Genomic DNA, 19,727 nt, shown 5'->3' on the forward strand with positions numbered 1-19,727 from the left:
GGGGGGGGGGGGGGTCAGTTAATCAAGGCCTCTGAGATTGGAATTGCACATGTGTGTGTGTGTATATTATTTGGGCTTTTGTAAGTAGAGCATCTTTTGCGCAACCTTTGATGACATTCGATAGTCCTTGTTGCGTCTTAATTGTCTTAAGCAATTTTATGATGCATGTCTTGCCCAGGGTTATTAGAGAAGAGCTATTTGAATTCTGGGTGAGCTGTCCTGGTTCAAGAAAAGAAAGAATTACAACAAATTGACCTCAGTGCTGCGAGCACAAAGGCAGCTTTAATCTTTATTGCCTAATCGCTCCTTGAGACGTTGACATGGGAGGCAAGTTTGTAGGGAAAACAGATAAATTTCATGAAGCAAAGTTGTTTTGCCGAGAGCCGAGAAAGTTAACATCAGTGATAGGTGTGTCGTCACGTGACCAAGACAACCGGAAGTCGGTGTATTTACGTTCAGCCCGCGCTACGTCACGCAAATGGCGGCGAAGAAGAAACGGGGCGGGCCACCGGGCGCCCGGGACAAGAGCCTGAGGGCGGCTGTCGAGCGGCAATTTTCGGCTGCGGCCGAGCGCGTTGTACGGCTGTTGCGGGAGCGGCCCAGCCGAGATGAGCGTCAGCTCAGGCGAATGGTCATGGTGGCCGTCTCCGCCGCCGTCGAGCGAATCTTCAGCGAGTATCGAGCAGCGGGAGCCGCAGCAGGTCAGCGTCTTTGGTGCATTGTATTGGAGCTTCTAAATGATATCTATAATTTATCCTGAGAATATGTCAAGCTCCTCTTTAGCCCCGGGAAAGAGACAAACCAAACTAAAACCTTGAGCACTGCCTGAGTCTTAGGAAAACGATCGAACTTGATTTTTTGTCTCAGAATGGACCCATGTTCTTTCCGATCGGCTTACAAGTTTCACATTAAAAATGTCCACCACTCATGGGGGCGAAAACCCTAAAGAGTTACGTTGACATGGCCTCCCAGAACTCAAAAGTTGCAAATGCAACATCAGCCATTCCACCGGTAGAATGGTGTGCGTCGGTCGTCCATTGGGAATTCGTTGCTAGGGGGGTTGATGGTGGCGATGCTAATCGCGGGTGCCGTTCCTAACAGATTCTGAGCCCTCCACACTGTCACATGACCTCCCTTCTGGGTCCCCCACCTACGACGGTCCAGGAGACAATGACGGCCCAGGAGACGGCAACGGCGAGTTGCACCTCTGCCGAGTGTCTTACGGCACAAGCAGCCTTCTGGTGAAGCGAATGGACCGAGACACCCAGGAAGTGGAACCCGCGGCGAGGGGACAGCCGAAACTCGGGACGAAGGGAAAGTCGGAACTCGCAACAGGGGGAAAGCCCTCCTCCCGCACGGAAGACAACCCTCAAACACAGGTGGGACTCAACAATGACAAAGTCAATTGCAATTCATTTGGGTTGACACTCAATGATGGCCTGTGGTAGGAAACTATGGCTACGATGCTGCCCCTGCAAATATTTTAGCATCATCGCTTGTTGTTGCTGATCATCAGAACGTAAACGGCTGTGATTGTCAAAAGTGTTACGTAGCCATTCCTTCCACTTGATACATGATTTTTTTTTTTTAAGCTGGCTGCTTTCAACTTGCTGGTTATTCGTGCATGCGTGACTTTCTCCCACCTCTGCCCCCCAGAAGACCCTCAGCACAGATAAGCACGTTGCCACGGCCCTGACAGGACTGCGCCAGGACCGCATAGACGACATCAAAGCCCTTAAACCAGGAGACCGCTCTCACCAGGAGGGCGACTGCAGGTTGGGGGGCCACCTACATGAACAGATTCAAGATGGGGTTCGACACCGGTTTGAAGAGTTTGTTCAAGAGTACGCTGATGAGCGCGGGCCAGAGTGCGTCCGCACCCTCCGGAAAGCCGAGGGGTCCAATGGAGGATTGCCAGACCCTGGTCTGAGTCAAAGCGGTGGCGCTGAGCAAATTCAGGAAATCCCCAAAGAGCACACGGAGGACCGTGTTCCTGGCTGCGGATCCGAACGCCTCCGCCCCTTCCGGGACCGAAGGGTCCCCAAGAGCGCGCTGCCGGCTTTGTCGTGCGGCCAGTGCGGCAAGAACTTTACCCGTAAGAGCGCTCTGGATCGTCATGCCAGGGCGCACGTGGGCGACAGGCCTTTCATCTGTGAGTTTTGCGGGAAGACCTTCACAGACAAGGCAGTGCTGAAGCGGCACCTGAAACGGCACACAGGCGGCAGGCCGCGCGTCCACGGCTGCGATGAGTGCGGCAAGAAATTCATTATGAGCCAGCACCTGCTCGTGCACAAGAGGATTCACAATGACGAGAGGCCGTACGCCTGCCGGGTGTGCGGCAAGACCTTCCGGCAGGCGGGGAACCTGGCTGCGCATGCCAAGATCCACACAGGTGAGAAGGCCTTTGTCTGCAGCCTGTGCGGGAAGCGCTTCCGCCAGAAGATCTCGCTGGAGACGCACGAGCGCTTCCATCGGAAGGACAAGGTCTTTGAATGCCACGTCTGCGGCAGGAGATTTGTGCAGAAAGTGGACCTCAAGAGGCACATGCTGACGCACTCGGGCGAGAAGCCGCATGCCTGCCGCATGTGCAACAAACGCTACCAGGAGAAACGCTCGCTGGAGGCGCACATGAAGGTGCACGCCGCCACTGACGCGCGCCATTGCTTGCTGCAGCTCTGACTCGGGGGGGACCGCTTGCTTCTTTAACTTTGTGACTCCACTCTAAAGAGTTGAGTTTATTTGGTGGCCAACTTTGGCTCAGTCATTTTTCTGGGAAAATATGTATGGACAATTATAGCTGGCACGCGGCAGCATCGGGTCTTTTTTGTATTAAAGTAAGCAGACCTCTGGAAATTCCACCGGCACAAGCAGCCTCTGATGAGTGTTTGTCACCATAAATCTACTACAAAAGAGAAAATATGGTGGGCATTAAAATTACAAGTAGAAGTGCTGATGCATAAGGATGCACACACAATAACCAAATCTGCTAAATACCGAGCAAATAGTTTGTAAAGAATGTTAGATGTCCAAATGTTACATTGGTGGTACACTTTTACATGACTAAACAAAATGTCATTTTATTGTTGCTGTTGAACTGTGCAAATGTTTGCCACTAACTTTGTATTTATTGTTTTATTTTCCAATTTAGACATGTCTTCAAAATATTTAAAATGCATTTTTATTTATTTAGACAGGACAGTACCAGTTTGATGAACACTAAAGATGTAGACGTATATACTAACATCCCAGTGTAAAACCAGTCGGAATTAGCCGGAGCTAAATTTCATCCGTTGTCCCTGTGACATAGAACATAGACAGGACAGACAGACAGACAAATAGACTTTAGACATTACATTAACTCAGCCTGACAGAGCAGACGTACAGATAGATTGACTAGTACATTATAGGGAGATAAAAACAACATAAAAACATAGTATAAAAGGTTATATCCACACTGTGGAAAAACTATTCTAACCGTCCCAGCAGACTATTTACTAAAAGTGATGACAAGTTTGTGAGCTTTTTAGCTACTGTTTTAGTCGCCTTTTAAAAGCATCAAAAGAGGGGATCTCTCTAATTGAGACAGGGAGTAGATTCCAGTATTGACAGCCATATATGGAGAGTACGCTCTTACCAAAAGTAGTTCTTCTATATTCAATTTCACAATCACCCCTGGGTGTTGACCTGGTACTGTCTCTGTGCAGTCTTTTTTTTATGGATGAATTCCATAAGAGGAGAAGGAGCCAGGCCATTTAAACACTTATATATTAAGCATGTTGTTGGGTTGACAACATTTATCTGAAATCAATCTCGGAGACGGTAGGTCTTTCTTGGCTTAGCGTTTTCTCCTGCGCAGAAGGGCGCACCCCAGACACAGCAAGTGTGGCTGAGATTCGCACTCTGCTCTGAGTTTAGCCGAGCTTTTTATTGAGAAAGAAACAATTGGGCAAGTGTACATGATCGGGTAGGTTCACAGGCAGGAAATACATTCCATAGTTATATCTCATTACCACAGAACAAAGGGGATACTCTCATGGACGGAGCAGTATGGACGTCTCATGACTATTAGCTTAACAAAAACGTAGTCTTTAGTGGCCCTGGGAATACATCCCGGTGTCGTACTCATGACTTCAACTTAAATGAGACCTCTGTCTGCTTCAGCCATCCCATGACAATCTCATGATCTGAACATGTCTAGCTAACTGTGGGGCTTATTGTATAGCGCGGCTAATGACTCCAGTCATTAACCGGCCATATGCCCCCAAATCATTTTCACAAGGCTAGATGGTCACATACTGCGGAGAGTCTTGCACACAAAAGTAGATACATAGAATCCAATGATAAAAAGTATATCATTTCCAACACATGTGTTTTTGAAGTTCCTAAAGTTTTCAAAACTGAGATGATACTTTTCCAGAATGTTACAGAGGTGATAAGAGTTGGGTTTTTTGTCTAGTATTGTGATAGCCCTTTTAAAAACCTGTTCAATCGATCTGATGATTGTCGCGTTTGCAAAAGACCAATTTGTAAAACAATATTCCATGTGCGAGAAGATCATACAGATATGGTTTTGCTGCTTCTGTTGTTAGATAGGGTCAAATGTGTTTGAAGTTTCGTAAATTGAACTGAATAGTGTTACTTTTTTGATCTGTCTCTTAAAGGTTAGATTGGAGTCCAAGATCAAGCTGAGATACTTGAAGTGTAGCACACGCTCCAATTCTACTCCCTTAGAGAAAACACCAGACCTCTCAATGGTCGTTGGTCTTTTGCTGAACAACATGAACACGGTTTTCTTTACCGTATTTTTCGCACCAAAAGGTGCACTGGATTATAAAGCGCACCCTCATTGAATTTTTTTATTTTAGAAATTATTTCATATACAGGACGCACCGGATTAAAAGGCGCATAAAATAGAAGCTATACTGCGACAAACTGAGGTTGACTAGGGTTGCGGTATGCATCCGCTAGCCCAGGGGTGGGCAAACTTTTTGACATGCGGGCCGAATTGGGTTCTAAATTTTGACCGGGGGGCCAAACCAGGAGCAGATGGATGTAGTATTTTTGTGAAGTAATAGAAATGACAAGTAAAGGTCATTGCAAAAAAGGTTGTTACTTTTAATAGATAGTAAAGCATGGATATTCAAAAAAAGCTTTTTTGAAAACAAATCCATTTATTAAGAGCATTAAAAAAATATTTCACCAAAAAACTACTATCAGTGATTCTCATTAAATATGAAACTGTTATTATGAATAATAGTTTTCATCACTTCAGCACCTGCAGGTCAGATTTATGAAATATGTTTATCTAATGAGGCGAAATCACATCAAACGGCAAACATTCTGACCAAATACATCATCTTGAAGAATCAGTGAAAGAATACATTTAAATAAAGTAATAAAGAAATCAATAGTATTGTTGGTCTCCTTTATTTGCAAGTGCATCATGGTCTGGAGTAAAATGTGTTGTGGTAATTCTTAGGATAGAGCCGAGGTGTCCGTCCATTAACCTAGATCTGTGACGGGGTTTGTTGACGTTCATGTGGCTGAGCGTCTGCTCACACACGTAGGTCGAGCCAAATGGTCCACTCTTTTTTTAAACACTCGGCACAACAGTGTCCACCTTTATTTTCCTCGGGCCACTCATTTTAATGGAAGGATTCCAGGGGAAGGTTTGTGGGTGGCATTAGCGTAAAACCTTATCTGAACGCTCAGTGCGCGAATTACGAGTATGCTGACGTCACAGCCCACACTCGAAATTTGGCACTGATGGAAATAGAGCGCGGAGTGCGCCGGGTCCGTACTACTTAGTACGTACACGGACTCGTGAGTGCGCACCGAGCTTTCTGACACGGCTTCCGGGAGTAAATGAGCGAGCGGACGGTTCCCCATCTATTGGGGAAACATAGTAATTGAAAAATGACCCAAACAATTTTTAATAATACGATTTGTTCAGGTTTGGCGGGCCGGATTAAACGGCCCCGTGGGCCGGATGTGGCCCGCGGGCCGTAGTTGCCGTAGAGGGCTCTGGTTATTGGCTAGTAATTAGCCAATAACCAATGAGCCCTCTGTAAACAATCGCGTTTCTCAAACTATCTCCTATAAAATGATCGGAACTGACTAAAGTTCGATCTAACATATTGGTACTGCTTACCTATGTTTCCCTTCCATATCGATCCGTAAATTTACTCGAAACATTAACGGAGCAGCTTATATTGAAATGAAATAGCCTCGAGCGTATAGCAGCTATCATTATAGCATTAGCCACCTGCTAACTCCCATGAGCCTCAGCTCGCAGACTCCCATGAGCCTCAGCAAAGTGTTGTGGCAGCCCCCTGTAAACAATCGCGCTTCTCAAACTATCTCCTATAAAATGATCGGAACTGACTAAAGTTCGATCAAACACATCAGTACTGCTTACCTATGTTTCCCTTCTGTATCGATCTGTAAATTTACTCGAAACAGCAACGGAGCAGCCTACTTTGAGATGAAATAGACTCGTTGCGTATAGCAGCTATCATTATAGCATTAGCCACCCGCAAAATCCCATGAGCCTCAGCTCGCAGACTCACTATTAGCCTCAGCAAAGTGTCTGGCAGTCCCCTGTAAACAATCACGTTTCTCAAACTCTCTCCCATAAAAGTCGGAAACGACTAAAGACTGATTTAACACATTGATGCTGCTTATTTATGATTCCGTTGGATATTGATCCGTAAACGTATTCGAAAACATTAAAGGAACAGCCTATTTTTAAATGAAATAGCCTCGTGGGTACAAAAACTATTCAGTGACGCCCCATGACCACGTTTTCCGAAATGCTGGGAAGCGATGCGGCCTTGTAATTTACTAGTCGTACTAAAACGTACTGAAATATTTTGGCAGAGCACTGTGTACAACCAGTATGGATCAACAAATTCATCAATTGATCCATATATAAGGCTCTCTGCATTATAATGCGCACTGTGGTTTTTTGAGTAAAATTTAAGTTTTTAAGTGCGCCTAATAGTGTGGAAAATACGGTACATTGAGCATGAGGCAGGCACTGTTGAGCCAGTCATGTACCCTTTCAAGTGCACTAGTTAGATTGTCAGAGACCTGTTTAGCAGTCTTGCTGTGGACAGTGATGACCGCATTGTCGGCATACATTTGAACATTGCTATCAGGGCACACATCAGGTAGATCATTAATATACCGTATTTTTCGGACTAAAAGGGTTGGAATTGGGGGGTTAGATCACCAAATGATTCCAGAGCGCGGCACCGTTGCTGCTCACTGCTCCCCTCTCCCCCAGGGGATGGATCAAAATCACACGGGGATGGATTAAATGCAGAGGACAAATTTCACCACACCCAGATGTGTGTGTGACGATCATTGGGACTTTAACTTTTAAAAGTCGCGCCGAATACAAGTCGCATCAGCCATAAAATGCACAATATAGAGGAAAAAAACATATGTAAGTCGCTCCGGAGTTGAAGTCACATTTTGGGGGAAATTTATTTGACAAAATCCAAAACCAAAAACAGACATGAACCAGCAACAACAGGCCAACGATACGGTATGCTAACGCGACATAAACACAAACGAGAAGCCGAGAACGGGCCTGATGTAACATTAACAGTTATTCAAATAACTATAACATAAATAACACCTTTATCAAACCATCTGTGTCACTCCAAATCATTAAAGCCATCAATCGACTTCGTGCTCCTTTATGTAAACAAGTCCTATGTCAGCGACGCGTTGCAGTTCAAATTTTTCTACAGGCCCATATAACAATATATAAACTATGTATGAAATAACTAATATAAACAACAATTTTATCAAACCATCCGTGTCACTCCAAATCTTTCAATCCATCGGAATCTTAGTCTTGTGTCACTTAAAAAAAAAAAAAAAAAAAAAAGCACGCACACACACACTCGCTAGCCCGTGGCAACTTTGAACCTCGCCGACACGCCCCGTAACTGGCTCGCGCATCCTTTGCAGTTTGCGCATACGCGGTCAGCACACCAAGACCACCGGCCAGCGCGGCCGCACCGTGGGCGTCTCCAAAAAGAAATAAACTCAGTGCCGTTGTGTTTTCAAAAAACTATCTTCTGCTCTCATTTGCTGATTGAAACCGGACTAAGCGATCCGATTCATCAATAGCGTAGCCTAGCCGCACCGCGTCACAGCGGAAGCAAGACTAACGCTGCATTTGAGGAAAATACGACTAGGAAAAGTGCGCTCCGATACAAACCAATAGGGCTGAGTTGCAATGGCGACTCAGGTGTGATTTGTACTGACTGCGTGATGATATGTTATTATGTACCTGCAACGAATGAATGAAATGCTTCGAATGTATGAGATTGAGAAAATTGCCAAGGTTTGCTGGAGCAACGTCCATCCATCCATTTTCTGAACCGCTTAGTCCCCACGGCGGTCGCGGGCGTGCTGGAGCCTATCCCAGCCGTCATCGGGCAGTAGGCGGGGGACACCCTGAACCGGTTGCCAGCCAATCGCAAGGCACACAGAGACAAACAACCATTCGCACTCACACTCACACCTAGGGACAATTTGGAGTGATCAATCGGCCTACCAAGCATGTTTTTGGGATGTGGGAGGAAACCGGAGTGCCCGGAGAAAACCCACGCGGGCTCGGGGAGAACATGCAAACTACGCACAGGGAGGGCCGGAGGTGGAATCGAACCCTCACCCTCCTAACTGTGAGGCGGACGTGCTACCCAGTGCGCCACGTTGCTGGAGCAACGTCATTTTGTTATTGTGGCTCAATGACATTGCTTTTGCGCAATGCCCGTCAAGTGGACTCTAACTCCCAGACGACTGTTTGACCATTTTTTTTGCGGCCGTGCAGTCATATAATAATATTTGAGACCCCCCCCTGCCATTGAAACCCTGTGTGACTAGCAAACCTGTTTCGACAAGTCATGTAAACATATTGTGAAACAAAGCTGCAAATAGTGTGTTATGTACTTGCTGAAATCAATCAAACAGGCAGAAATGTGCTTTTGTCACGACAGATGGAACAGAATAGATCTAGAATAGATCGTTCTGAACAACCTGCCGTCGGTGATGCCGCTGGATCGGACCACCTCAAACTTTTGCTAGCTTGTGTAAGATAAAACGTTGGCTTAAATGTGTACCGTATTTTTCGGACTAAAAGTTGCTCCAGAATATAGGTTACATTAACCATAAAATGCACAGTATCGTGAAAAAAAAATATATTTAAGTCGCTCCGGAGTATAAGTCGCATTTGGGGGGAAATATATTTGACAAAATCCAACACCAAGAACAGACATGAATGAGGAACAACAGGCTAAACCAGGGGTGGGCAAACCTTTTGACTTGCGGGCCGAATTGGGTTCTAAATTTTGACCGGGGGGCCGAACCAGGAGCAGATGGATGTAGTGTTTGTGTGGAATAATATAAACAACCTGTAAAGGTCATTGCATAAAAGGTTTTGGCCTTTAGTAGGTAGTAAAGCATGGATATTCAAAAAAAGTTTTTTGAAAACAAATGCATTTATTAACAGCATTAAAAAAAATCCCTAAAAAACGTCCAAGGTTGTTAGATCAGTTTTATATTCAGTAGCACATTGTGGGCCAAGATTGATGGGGGATGAGTCTTCGGGGTAGGGCAAGTTCGAAGGAGAGTCTGCTTCCATGGGAGTGGTGCTGGTTATGGGCGATTCGGTGTGTAGGTGGGGGGCTGTTGGTGTGTGTGTGTGGAGGGGGGCTGTTGTCTTCCATCCCGTCTTTCGGCCTTGGCGATCATCTTTGGCCGAGTTCTCGGGTGGGGGCTGTTGTCTTCCATCCCGTCTTCCGGCCTTGGCGATCATCTGTGGACGAGTCCTTGGCTGGCTCCCTCTGGCACCTGCTGGTTTTATCTCCACATGACCTTCCTGTGAACATTCTTCTCCAATCTTGGACATACACTGTCGTACCTCATTCTTTTAATTTTGTCATTTTGTACGAAATTATGTTAGCTTTTGGCTGTGACATCATTAATCTATTGCTGTTCTTTTGATACATCATGTCTTTGCTTATTGTTGGCGACAAAATCTCCGCCATCCTCACGCTGAGCACGGGGGCCCCCCAGGGCTGCGTGCTCAGTCCATTGATCTTCAACCTGCTGACGCATGACTGCACTGCGACCTACAGCGACAACCGCATAGTGAAGTTTGCTGACGACACGACTCTGGTGGGTCTCATCACGAAGGGCGACGAGACTCGGTACAGGTCGGAAGTTGACCTTCTGACCACGTGGTGCAGGGACAACAACCTCCTGCTGAACGTCAATAAGACCAAGGAAATCATTGTTGACTTCCGGAAGGGTCACACAACACACCTGCCGCTGATCATCGACGGTGCTGTGGTGGAAAGGGTGAGCTGCACCAAGTTCCTGGGGGTGCACATCAGTGAGGACCTCTCCTGGTCCGCAAACACCTCGTCACTGGCAAAGAAAGCTCATGTGCTCCTCAGGCAGTCCTGTCTACATTCTACCGTGGCACCATTGAGAGCGTCCTCACCAGTTGCATCGCTGTCTGGGGTGGTAACTGCACTGAACAGAACTTGAAGGCCCTGCAGCGCATAGTGAATACGGCTGGTAAGATTATTGGTGCTTCGCTCCCCTCCCTGAAGGACATTTACACCTCCCATCTCGCCCGCAAGGCAACCTCGATTGCCAGAGATGTGAGTCACCCGGCTCACTCTTTGTTTGACCTTCTGCCCTCTGGGAAGAGGTACAGGAGCCTGCGCTCCCGCACCACCAGAGTCGCCAACAGCTTCTTTCTCCAGGCTGTTAGGGCCCTGAACTCGCTACCCCCTTCTGCGTAGCGTGCGGCACTGTTGCGCTATTTTCGGGAATGTCTGCTGTACGCGCACTTGCTCCTTTTTTTTTCTGCTCCTCTTATTTATTTATTTATTGTTGTGTTATTTATTCATTATTTATTCAGCACGCTTTTGTTATACTTGTTTACTTGTTTGTCTGTTGTGAGCCATGTCTTGTCACCGTGGGATAGGGGGGAACGAAATTTCGGTTTCTTTGTGTGTCTTTGGCATGTGGAGAAATTGACAATAAAGCTGACTTTGACTTTGACTTAATCATGCTTCCAACCGTATCTTTTGTTTGTTAGGCAAACTATTTCCCTCTGTGCAGAGCGTTCAGTAGTAATCAAAAACTGGCGTCTAGCATTAGTCAAAACATAAGATACAATCAAGTACTGAACGGTCAAGACGACTCTGGCCGTGTCCATGATTCAGAGAAAACACATCAGGCATGCATTCCACAGTTCTTTAAGGGTCATTAAGCTATTTAGGCAATATATCAAAAATCATTTGTTATTTCAAAGTCCTCAGAAATATATCAGATCATAAAGTTATAAAAACCTTTCTTATCACCACTTATCAAAAATGTCTAGTTACGTCTTTATTGATTTGGTGTGTAGGTATAATTATATGCTTAAAATGTTTCTTTTATTTATTTAATATGTGAATATACTTGTCTGCTTATGTACTTTATTCAATGAGGTTTGAGCATATCTGTTTTTGTAGCGAGGCAGGACTTTTTGTATTTTGACCTCATTCCTTCAACTTCCTTAAAGTAAGCCTTAAGAACTTTACAGGTTAAGATTAGTCACAAACAGGTGGTGCATCAATGTCCTTGAGCATCCTGCATTGTTTGAAAATGAGAATTGTCGCTAGTTTCAATCCCTGCTATTTGTACAGATCATATTCAAAATGCATTTTTTTACAACAAACTTGAAAGCCTCCCCTTCATTTTCAGTGGGAACAGTGTTGTTGGTCTCCCTTTTTTTGCTAGTGTGTCATAGTCTGGAGTAAAATTTGTTGTGGCAATTCTTAGGAGAGATCCGAGGTGTTGGTCCGTTTACCTAGATCTGTGACGGGTTGATGTTGATGTTCATGTGGCTGAACGTCACTTCGCGTACGTCGAGCCAAATTGTCCACTCTTTTTAAACACTCGGCATTCAGTGTCCACCTTGCTTTTCCTTGGGCGACTCATTTTAATGGAAGGATTCCAGGGGAAGGTTTGTGGGTGGCTTTAGCGTAAAATTGTATCCGAAAGCTCGGCGCGCAAATTACAAGAATGCTGTCGTCACAGCCCACGCTCTAAATTCGGCACTGATACAAAAAGAGCGCGAGTGCGCCATTTCCGTACGACTGAGTACGTACACGCACTTGTGAGTGTGCACCGAGCTTTCTGACACGGCTTCCGGTAGTAAATGCGCAGGCGAGTGGTTCCCCATCTACTGGGGAAACGCAGTCATTGCAGGCAAAATGACCCAAAAAAAAATATTTAATAATACAATTTATTTAGGGTTGGCGGGCCGGATTAAACGGTCCCGTGGGCCGGATGTGGCCCGCGGGCCGTAGTTTGCCCATACCTGTGTTAGCGGGTCATTTTGGACCCGTGTATTAAATCAACCATAAAATACCCTAAAACCAATCTTTTATCATCCAATGCTTTTCTTAACTTTTGTTTAGCTGGTTTGGCTCCTTTATCCATGAAAAGATACCCCTCATTTTCAATGTCTAAAAAGTGGTCAAATGAACCTTAAGAGAAGAAGGCAACAAAATACCGTATTTGCCGGTGTACAGGTCGACTCGGTGTATAAGTCGACCCCCTAAAATTCGACGGAAATTTACGATTTTATGATATATCCTTTGTATAAGTCGAGCTCAATTGTTGCATTATATTAAACTTCAAAATTCAATATGCGAAATTTATTGACGAAATGTGTTCAAATTCCGGGAGGCCGTGCGCATGCGGCTGTTTATAAGCACCGCGGAGGAGATCGCGGCCGGCGAGCTCGCGCACGCCGCCCGGCACCAACGGGAGGTCGGAAATAGCTCCAAGCCGAGCGGATCCGCACTTTATAAGCACCGCGCAGGAGATCGCGGCCGGCGAGCTCGCGCACGCCGCCCGGCACCAACGGGAGGTCGGAAATAGCTCCAAGCCGAGCGGATCGGCACTTTATAAGCACCGCGCAGGAGATCGCGGCCGGCGAGCTCGCGCACGCCGCCCGGCACCAACGGGAGGTCGGAAATAGCTCCAAGCCGAGCGGATCGGCACTTTATAAGCACCGCGCAGGAGATCGCGGCCGGCGAGCTCGCGCACGCCGCCCGGCACCAACGGGAGGTCGGAAATAGCTCCAAGCCGAGCGGATCGGCACTTTATAAGCACCGCGCAGGAGATCGCGGCGCCTCATTGGACTTCCAGCGGGCCGCGCACTCGCGCACGCCGCACGGTTCAAATTTTCTAAGTGCAACGCACAATGAGATGCATGAGAAACGGCCTTGGTTACCATCACATTTGAAGCGATGAATACGAAGTTAAATTTTATGACTCGGTGTATAAGTCGAGGTCGATTTTTTTCGGTCGATTTTGGATCGAAAAAGGTCGACCAATACACCGGCAAATACGGTAATCAGTTGTTCGGTTACCTGAGTGCAACTGAGAGATATTAAAACACATTTCTTAAATGTTCAACAAAAAAAAGATTTTCATTTTAATATTATCAAATGTAGTAACATCTATGGTGTTTCGGGTCATTTTGGACCCGTATATATCTACTTCAAGAAAAGGGCAAAAATAAGTTTTTTTTTTCCTCACAATAGAACTTCAATACAATATTAAATAATATGAAAAACAGAACAGTCATAAATAATGAAAAATTACAATAAAACAACGATTTGCAAGGTCAAAAAACAACAACCAATCGAGACCAAAATCACACCAAAAGAAATCAAGTACTTGTTCTATAAATACTATGTGCAAAGAACATGCCTGTGGGTGTGTGTGTGTGTGTGTGTGTGTGCGTGCGTGTGTGTGCATGTAGGTGTGTGTGTGTGTGTGTGTGTGCGTGCGTGCGTGTGTGTGCATGTAGGTGTGTGTGTGTGTGTGTGTGTGTGTGTGTGTGTGTGCGCGCGGGCGTGCTTGTGTGTGTTTAGATGCATGTGTTGCAAAAAGTGACACTTAGTGTGTTCTTTGCAGATGTATTATTTGCAGGTGAAGCACACTATGTAGGTTTTTCTGTCCATACTGCTAGGGCAGACCTGACACCTTTTTTTTTTCTGAGCAAGGTGGTCTCACTGGCATTGTGGCTGTGGATGTGGATGGAGTGCTTGAGGCACGACTGGCTGCTGAGGAGGAAGGTGATGCTGATGTTTTTCTGGTTGTTGTGGATGTGGATGGCGTGCTTGGTGACCACTGAAGCTGTCTGACCAAGTCTGCAGCAGCTGGGTCTCGGGGCACCCGTTCCCATTGCTCAATGTGCGGCTGGACAAGGGAATTCCCGAGCTCCTCAAGAAACATTCTCCGCTTGGTGTTTTGGGTTGAATTCCACCCTTGGTGAATATGGGTCCACAACACAAATGCATTGTATGCAGACACATTGAGGATGTTGTAAAACACAACCATTGGCCAGCTCCCTGTCATTCGCTGGCAAGTGTAGGTGGCAGTCAGCTTGTCCAGATTGTCCACTCCGCCTTTGTTTTTGTTGTAGTCCAGGATGATGATGGGCTTTTTGTCTCTTCCTGATGACACAGCATCATAGACTTTTTTCCCCTGAAGGTTTGTCATAGCAATTATGACTTTTTTTAGTGACAATGGCAAAAAAAGATCAAAGCACGTCTTGATGTCACATACTCTTGTCACAGCAAACCTCGTGGCCCCTGGGGTCATTTTGATGATGTTTGCATGCACATCAGGAGGAACTGTGCTCCAACGTATGTTGCCATGTTTGGATTGGAGTGATTCAGCAGGAGCAGCTTCAGCACCAGTGACCTCCTCTTCAGACTGATCAGTTGTGTCTGTTTCTTCCAATTAGTACTTCACATCATCTTCGTCCTAAGAGGCCTGCTCATCTCCATCGTTAAAATCCTATGTGTCCTCTCCCGCATTTGCAGCAAAGATGTGATCCAAAGCTTCATTTACAGTCAATCTTCTCCTCATTGTTGCATCCTGTGAATTGGAGATGTGTACTCTGCAAGTCACCACCTCTACACTCAAATGGCTTGACATGCCTGGACATGTCTCCCTTTGTTTGTTCTCGCAGAAAGGCAAAGAGAAAAGCCCCTAAATGAAGCTCAAGTGGTTGGAGAAAGAGGCTGTTGGTTGATTGTGTGTTTATAATTTCATTTTTGGCATTTTTTAATGTTTTATAATCGAAAATTTTAACCGGGTCAAAAATGACCCGAACACCACAAAAGTATTTTTTTTCACCAGAGTACTTTATAAATCAGTAAAAAAACAACAACAACATTATCTTGTTTAAATGGAAGTCCCTGACAAAGTCAAAAAGTTTCAACGCAAAAAAAAAATGTATGAAGTGCTTTTATGAATGCTAAAACTCAAAACGGGTCACTAGTGACCCTAACACAATAGGAAGGTTAAATTAGAAAATACACGTCTGAAAGCAGTGCAACCAGGGGGCTAGCAATGAAAGGAAGCAGATAAACCATTTGGAATTATTTAATACATATTCATGGACAAAATATAATTAACAGTCTGTGATTCAGATATTTTTAGGCCAACAGAGAAGGCCTTGCAGACCCTGACGGCCCACCACTGCTCTAACAACTGTCACCTGCTCCCTCTTGTTACCTCATGTATTTAAATCCCGCCCATGCGTTTCTCCCTGTCTGTGTCTATTGTCGCTTCCCGTCTGTTTCTGCTTCTTTTGGTCCTATCCTGCTTGTCCTTTCCCCCCGGTTTCGTGTGGAAGCTGACGGTCAGAACCCGTTCTTGTATCTGTTCCTGGTCCGAGTAGACTTCTGCTTCTTGCCCGCCGTCCGTGAGTCCCACCTGCGTCTTTGTTCGCCTACCCACCTAACCCTTCAATAAACCCTGGTCCAAGCTGCATTTAGTCGCCCTGCTCCACTCATTCCTGACAAGTGCATGGAATGTGAAAAGAATAAACAAATGCATGGTATATGGTGCGTAAAAGCGTTGCATGGAAAATCAACAAAACATAGTCAGGAAACATTAACGGATTGAATATGAATGAAATTGCTAAATGCAGCAAGTTCACGTCCCAACTGACAGTTTATGTCACACCCAAAAGTTCACCTAACTTCATACAAAATAACAAATTGGCAAGATGTTGAGTGGATGTGCGATAGAGGGTGGAGTGGATGTATGCAGAAGGTCGGTAGTGCAAGAATGGAGGAGAAATGTTTACAAGGAAGAACACTTGGAGATAAAACCAGCAGAGGTGTGAGAGGGAGCACGGCAGGAGAAGGACAGCCAAGAACCCAGCCAAAGTGTGATTACCAAGACCGAAAGACTGGAAGCAGCTGGCGGGAAAAACAATAGCCACCACCAAGTCAACCCCCCCCCACACACACACCGAATTGCCCCCACTCCCATGGAATCAGCTGTCATCAAACTTGCCCCCACTCCCATGGAATCAGTTCTCAACAAACTTGGCCCCCACCAGCATGCGCAACTGAATACTGTATAAGCTGACCAAGGAACTTTGTCATTGCTTTTTCTGAATGGCGATTTTCTGCTCGTGAGCATTGTCGGACAAAAAGCCCAGCGCTGTTTTTTATTTTTCCTTATTTAACAGGAATTGTGATTGAACTCAACCAACCTTTGTAAGTCTAATTTTTTTTTCAGTGTCTTATTCTTTTCCTAAAAACTGAAAAAAGAAAACGAGCACACAGTGAGTGAATTGGTAATTGGCTTTAGGTTCTTGCCGTGAAGCGCTACCTGCGCTTCCCAAATTGTGGATCAAATCTAACAATCTCGATTGGCAACTGACTGGGCTGCAAGATTTGCCACTTCCGCCGTTTCCAAGGCGGTGTTGATGATACCGTCTGTTAGAGTGGTGCTCACTCTAACTTATTTTGCAAGAACCACACGGGAGACAGTATGCCCTTTTAAACACTTGCAAGTAGAGAGTCATTCGTCGCTGTGCATACAGCGATGATCGAATGAGGTCTGACTCAGGCCTCTTGCAAGAGCATTTTTATTGAGAGAAACAGGGTGGGGGTGAGGGTGGGGGTGAGAGTGGACAGGATGGGGTTGAAGCCCCTGGCCTGCTGGTCAAAGCATAGCAGGGGGTCTTTTACGACATTGTGTAAACAAAACAACTTTGATTGCTTCCTCTGCAGCTGGTCAATCACACTCTCCTCCAAAACATCAACCACTATTTTCCACATTTCAACTTTCAACTTCCCCTCTACTCCATACGTTTTCTTCCACTTCGGCATGTATTGCATACAATTAAGAAATCTACCCGCCATGTACTTCTCATCTCCTTCAAGAGCTAGAGATTTACCGTTTTTATTTCCCATCTTAATTTGGGGGCGGCTCGGTGGCGCACTGGGTAGCACGTCCGCCTCACAGTTAGGAGGGTGCGGGTTCGATTCCACCTCCGGCCCTCCCTGTGTGGAGTTTGCATGTTCTCCCCGGGCCCGCGTGGGTTTTCTCCGGGCACTCCGGTTTCCTCCCACATTCCAAAAACATGCTTGGTAGGCCGATTGAAGACTCCAAAATTGTCCCTAGGTGTGAGTGAGATTGGTTGTCTGTCTCTGTGTGCCCTGCGATTGGCTGGCAACCAGTTCAGGGTGTCCCCCGCCTACTGCCCGATGACGGCTGGGATAGGCTCCAGCGCGCACGCGACCCCCGTGGGGACTAAGCGGTTCAGAAAATGGATGGATGGATGGATGGATCTTAATTTGGTATTTTTTTAGGTTTATAAAAAAAAAAATCACATTTTTTTTATTTCTTTGAGGATCCCCATTGCAGGTTTAAATTGACCTTTCAACAAATTACTAGCCTGTGTTATTGCCGTGGATCAATGCTAGAACTGCTATTTAGTCAATTTATCCTACCAGTCACACACTCAACCACAAACTCCAGAGCTTTTTATTTTTAGGCCTACCCAGGATGGGTGTAAAACCCTCCCAAACAGCTTAGAAAAAAAACAGACAAAAAAAGAATCTACGCCCTTCTTCAATTAGGAAAAAGAAACTCTGTTTTTTCTTAGCCCGTTCCTTCCACTGGGACTAGAATCCCAGCTGTTTCTTGGCTTGGAAAAACCAAAGCCATATCTCATAGCTCAGACAAACCAAAGCCGTGTTCGTAGAGTGGTTAGTACTCTGCGTTGTGGCCGCAGCAACCCTGGTTCGACTCCGGGTCAAGGCACCAAAATGTTAGAGTGGTGCTCAATCTAACTTGTTTTGCAAGAACCACACGAGAGACAGTATGCCCTTTTATACACCTGCAAGTGGAGAGTCATTCGTCGCTGTGCATACAGCGATGATCAAATGAGGTCTGACTCAGGCCTCTTGCAAGAGCATTTTTATTGAGAGAAACAGGGTGGGGGTGAGACTGGACAGAATGGAGTTGAAGTCCCTGACCTCTGGTCAAAGCATATCAGGGAGTGTTTTACGACGTTGTGTAAAACAGCTCAAGCTAGGTTATTTATTCCAGGCTACATTCTAACATGAGCATAAAACTAATCCAGCTGGGTTGTTTACTACAGGTTACATTCTAACATAAGCATAGGATAATACTAATCTATCAACCCTAACATATATCTATCAACTCTAACACTGTCGCTGACGTTCATGATGGCATCCCGGCAGACAAATGCGGTTGGTCAGCGTGAACACGTAAAATACAGACCGTAACACGAGAACAAGCAGGTAAATTTCCTCCCATAATGTACATATTTACAAGATTGAAAACACAAACGCGAGCAAGGCGGCGGTGCTGAGTGAGAACATCTGGGCGCCACTTGATTTTGCCGAGGCAGCCAGTGATGTGTCCGTTGCTTTCGCGGCTAATTTGGCGGTGGAGGCCGCCACTCCCGCCTGAGATTTCATGGTGGCCACGTTGGTCCTTGAAAAGGAGTCCAGTATTTCGGTAGTAATAATCACAGCAGAAATTGCTGCCCGGTTGGCGGCCTCCATGGTCGCCTGTGCAGTGAACAGTTCAGGATGGCCAGTTGCTTCAAAAGCATCTTGCAGCATTCCTCCGGAGTACCCATCAGCATGTCCTGCACACATATCGTCAAAACCTTCCAGTCGTTGTCCATTTGTTTGACCATTTGGTGGGCGTCCTTTATGGTTTGCTCCGTCACATGGGAGGCCACTTCTTTTGCCGAGTTCGTTAGCCTAGACGCCATTTGGGCCACCTCGGTGGGCAGGTCGGCCAGCGTGTCCAGGGCCAATCCGTTTTGCAATTCCGCCATGGCTGCCTGGGCGGTGTTTTTGGCTTCCTGGGACGCCGCCATTGCGGCGTTCACTGCGGAACCCAGGTTGTTGTTATCGTTGCTCAGCAAGGTGGCGGCACTCGCCGCTTCCTCCGCGGCGCTCAAGGCGGTTCTGGCTGCCGATTCTGCTCCGACCGCAGCCGTCGAGCACGTTGCACTTACTGCCGCGGCCGAGGCCGTCAAGCTGACCACTAATGACTCTCGAGCAAACTTCATTCCGTATTTTGGCAGGTTTTGCACCATCCTAATCCCTACATCTAATATTGTGTTTGTTGCAATCACTAAATTTTGAGCGCTTGATGAAATTTGTCAGGGTTTTCCAGATTATGGTATGATTATGTTGGAATGCAACCTGTAATAAATAATGTAGCTAGATTAGTTTTATGCTTATGTTGGAATGCAACCTGTGATAAATAACCTAGCTTGTCCCATCCTACACAAAGTCGTAAAACACCCCTTGCTAAGTTTTGACTAGAGGTCAAGG

General features: G+C 46.0%; 1 protein-coding gene across 2 annotated transcripts; it reads left to right on the forward strand.

The window, feature by feature from the left end:
• Window positions 1-38: 38 nt before the first annotated feature.
• Window positions 39-5,413, forward strand: LOC125987428 (zinc finger protein 260). Of its 2 annotated transcripts, none has more exons than XM_049751821.2 (3): window positions 39-701; window positions 1,102-1,379; window positions 1,660-5,413. In XM_049751821.2, the coding sequence occupies exons 1-3, from the start codon at window positions 479-481 to the stop codon at window positions 2,677-2,679; spliced, it is 1,521 nt and encodes a 506-aa protein (XP_049607778.1). In that variant the 5' UTR covers window positions 39-478; the 3' UTR covers window positions 2,680-5,413. The 2 variants fall into 2 exon arrangements, with proteins under 2 accessions (XP_049607778.1, XP_049607777.1); XM_049751820.2 differs by having other exon boundaries at window positions 42-701; window positions 1,657-5,413.
• The last annotated feature ends 14,314 nt before the right edge of the window (window positions 5,414-19,727 follow it).

This window comes from Syngnathus scovelli, chromosome 19 (assembly GCF_024217435.2).
Source record: "Syngnathus scovelli strain Florida chromosome 19, RoL_Ssco_1.2, whole genome shotgun sequence".
NCBI classification, from domain to species: domain Eukaryota; kingdom Metazoa; phylum Chordata; class Actinopteri; order Syngnathiformes; family Syngnathidae; genus Syngnathus; species Syngnathus scovelli.

Coding starts and splice junctions, on each gene's coding strand:
- LOC125987428 (XM_049751820.2), top strand. CDS start 479: ATGGCGGCGAAGAAGAAACGGGGCGGGCCACCGGGCGCCCGGGACAAG. Junction 702..1,101: donor AGCAGCGGGAGCCGCAGCAG/GTCAGCGTCTTT, acceptor CGTTCCTAACAG/ATTCTGAGCCCTCCACACTG. Junction 1,380..1,656: donor AAGACAACCCTCAAACACAG/GTGGGACTCAAC, acceptor TCTGCCCCCCAG/AAGACCCTCAGCACAGATAA.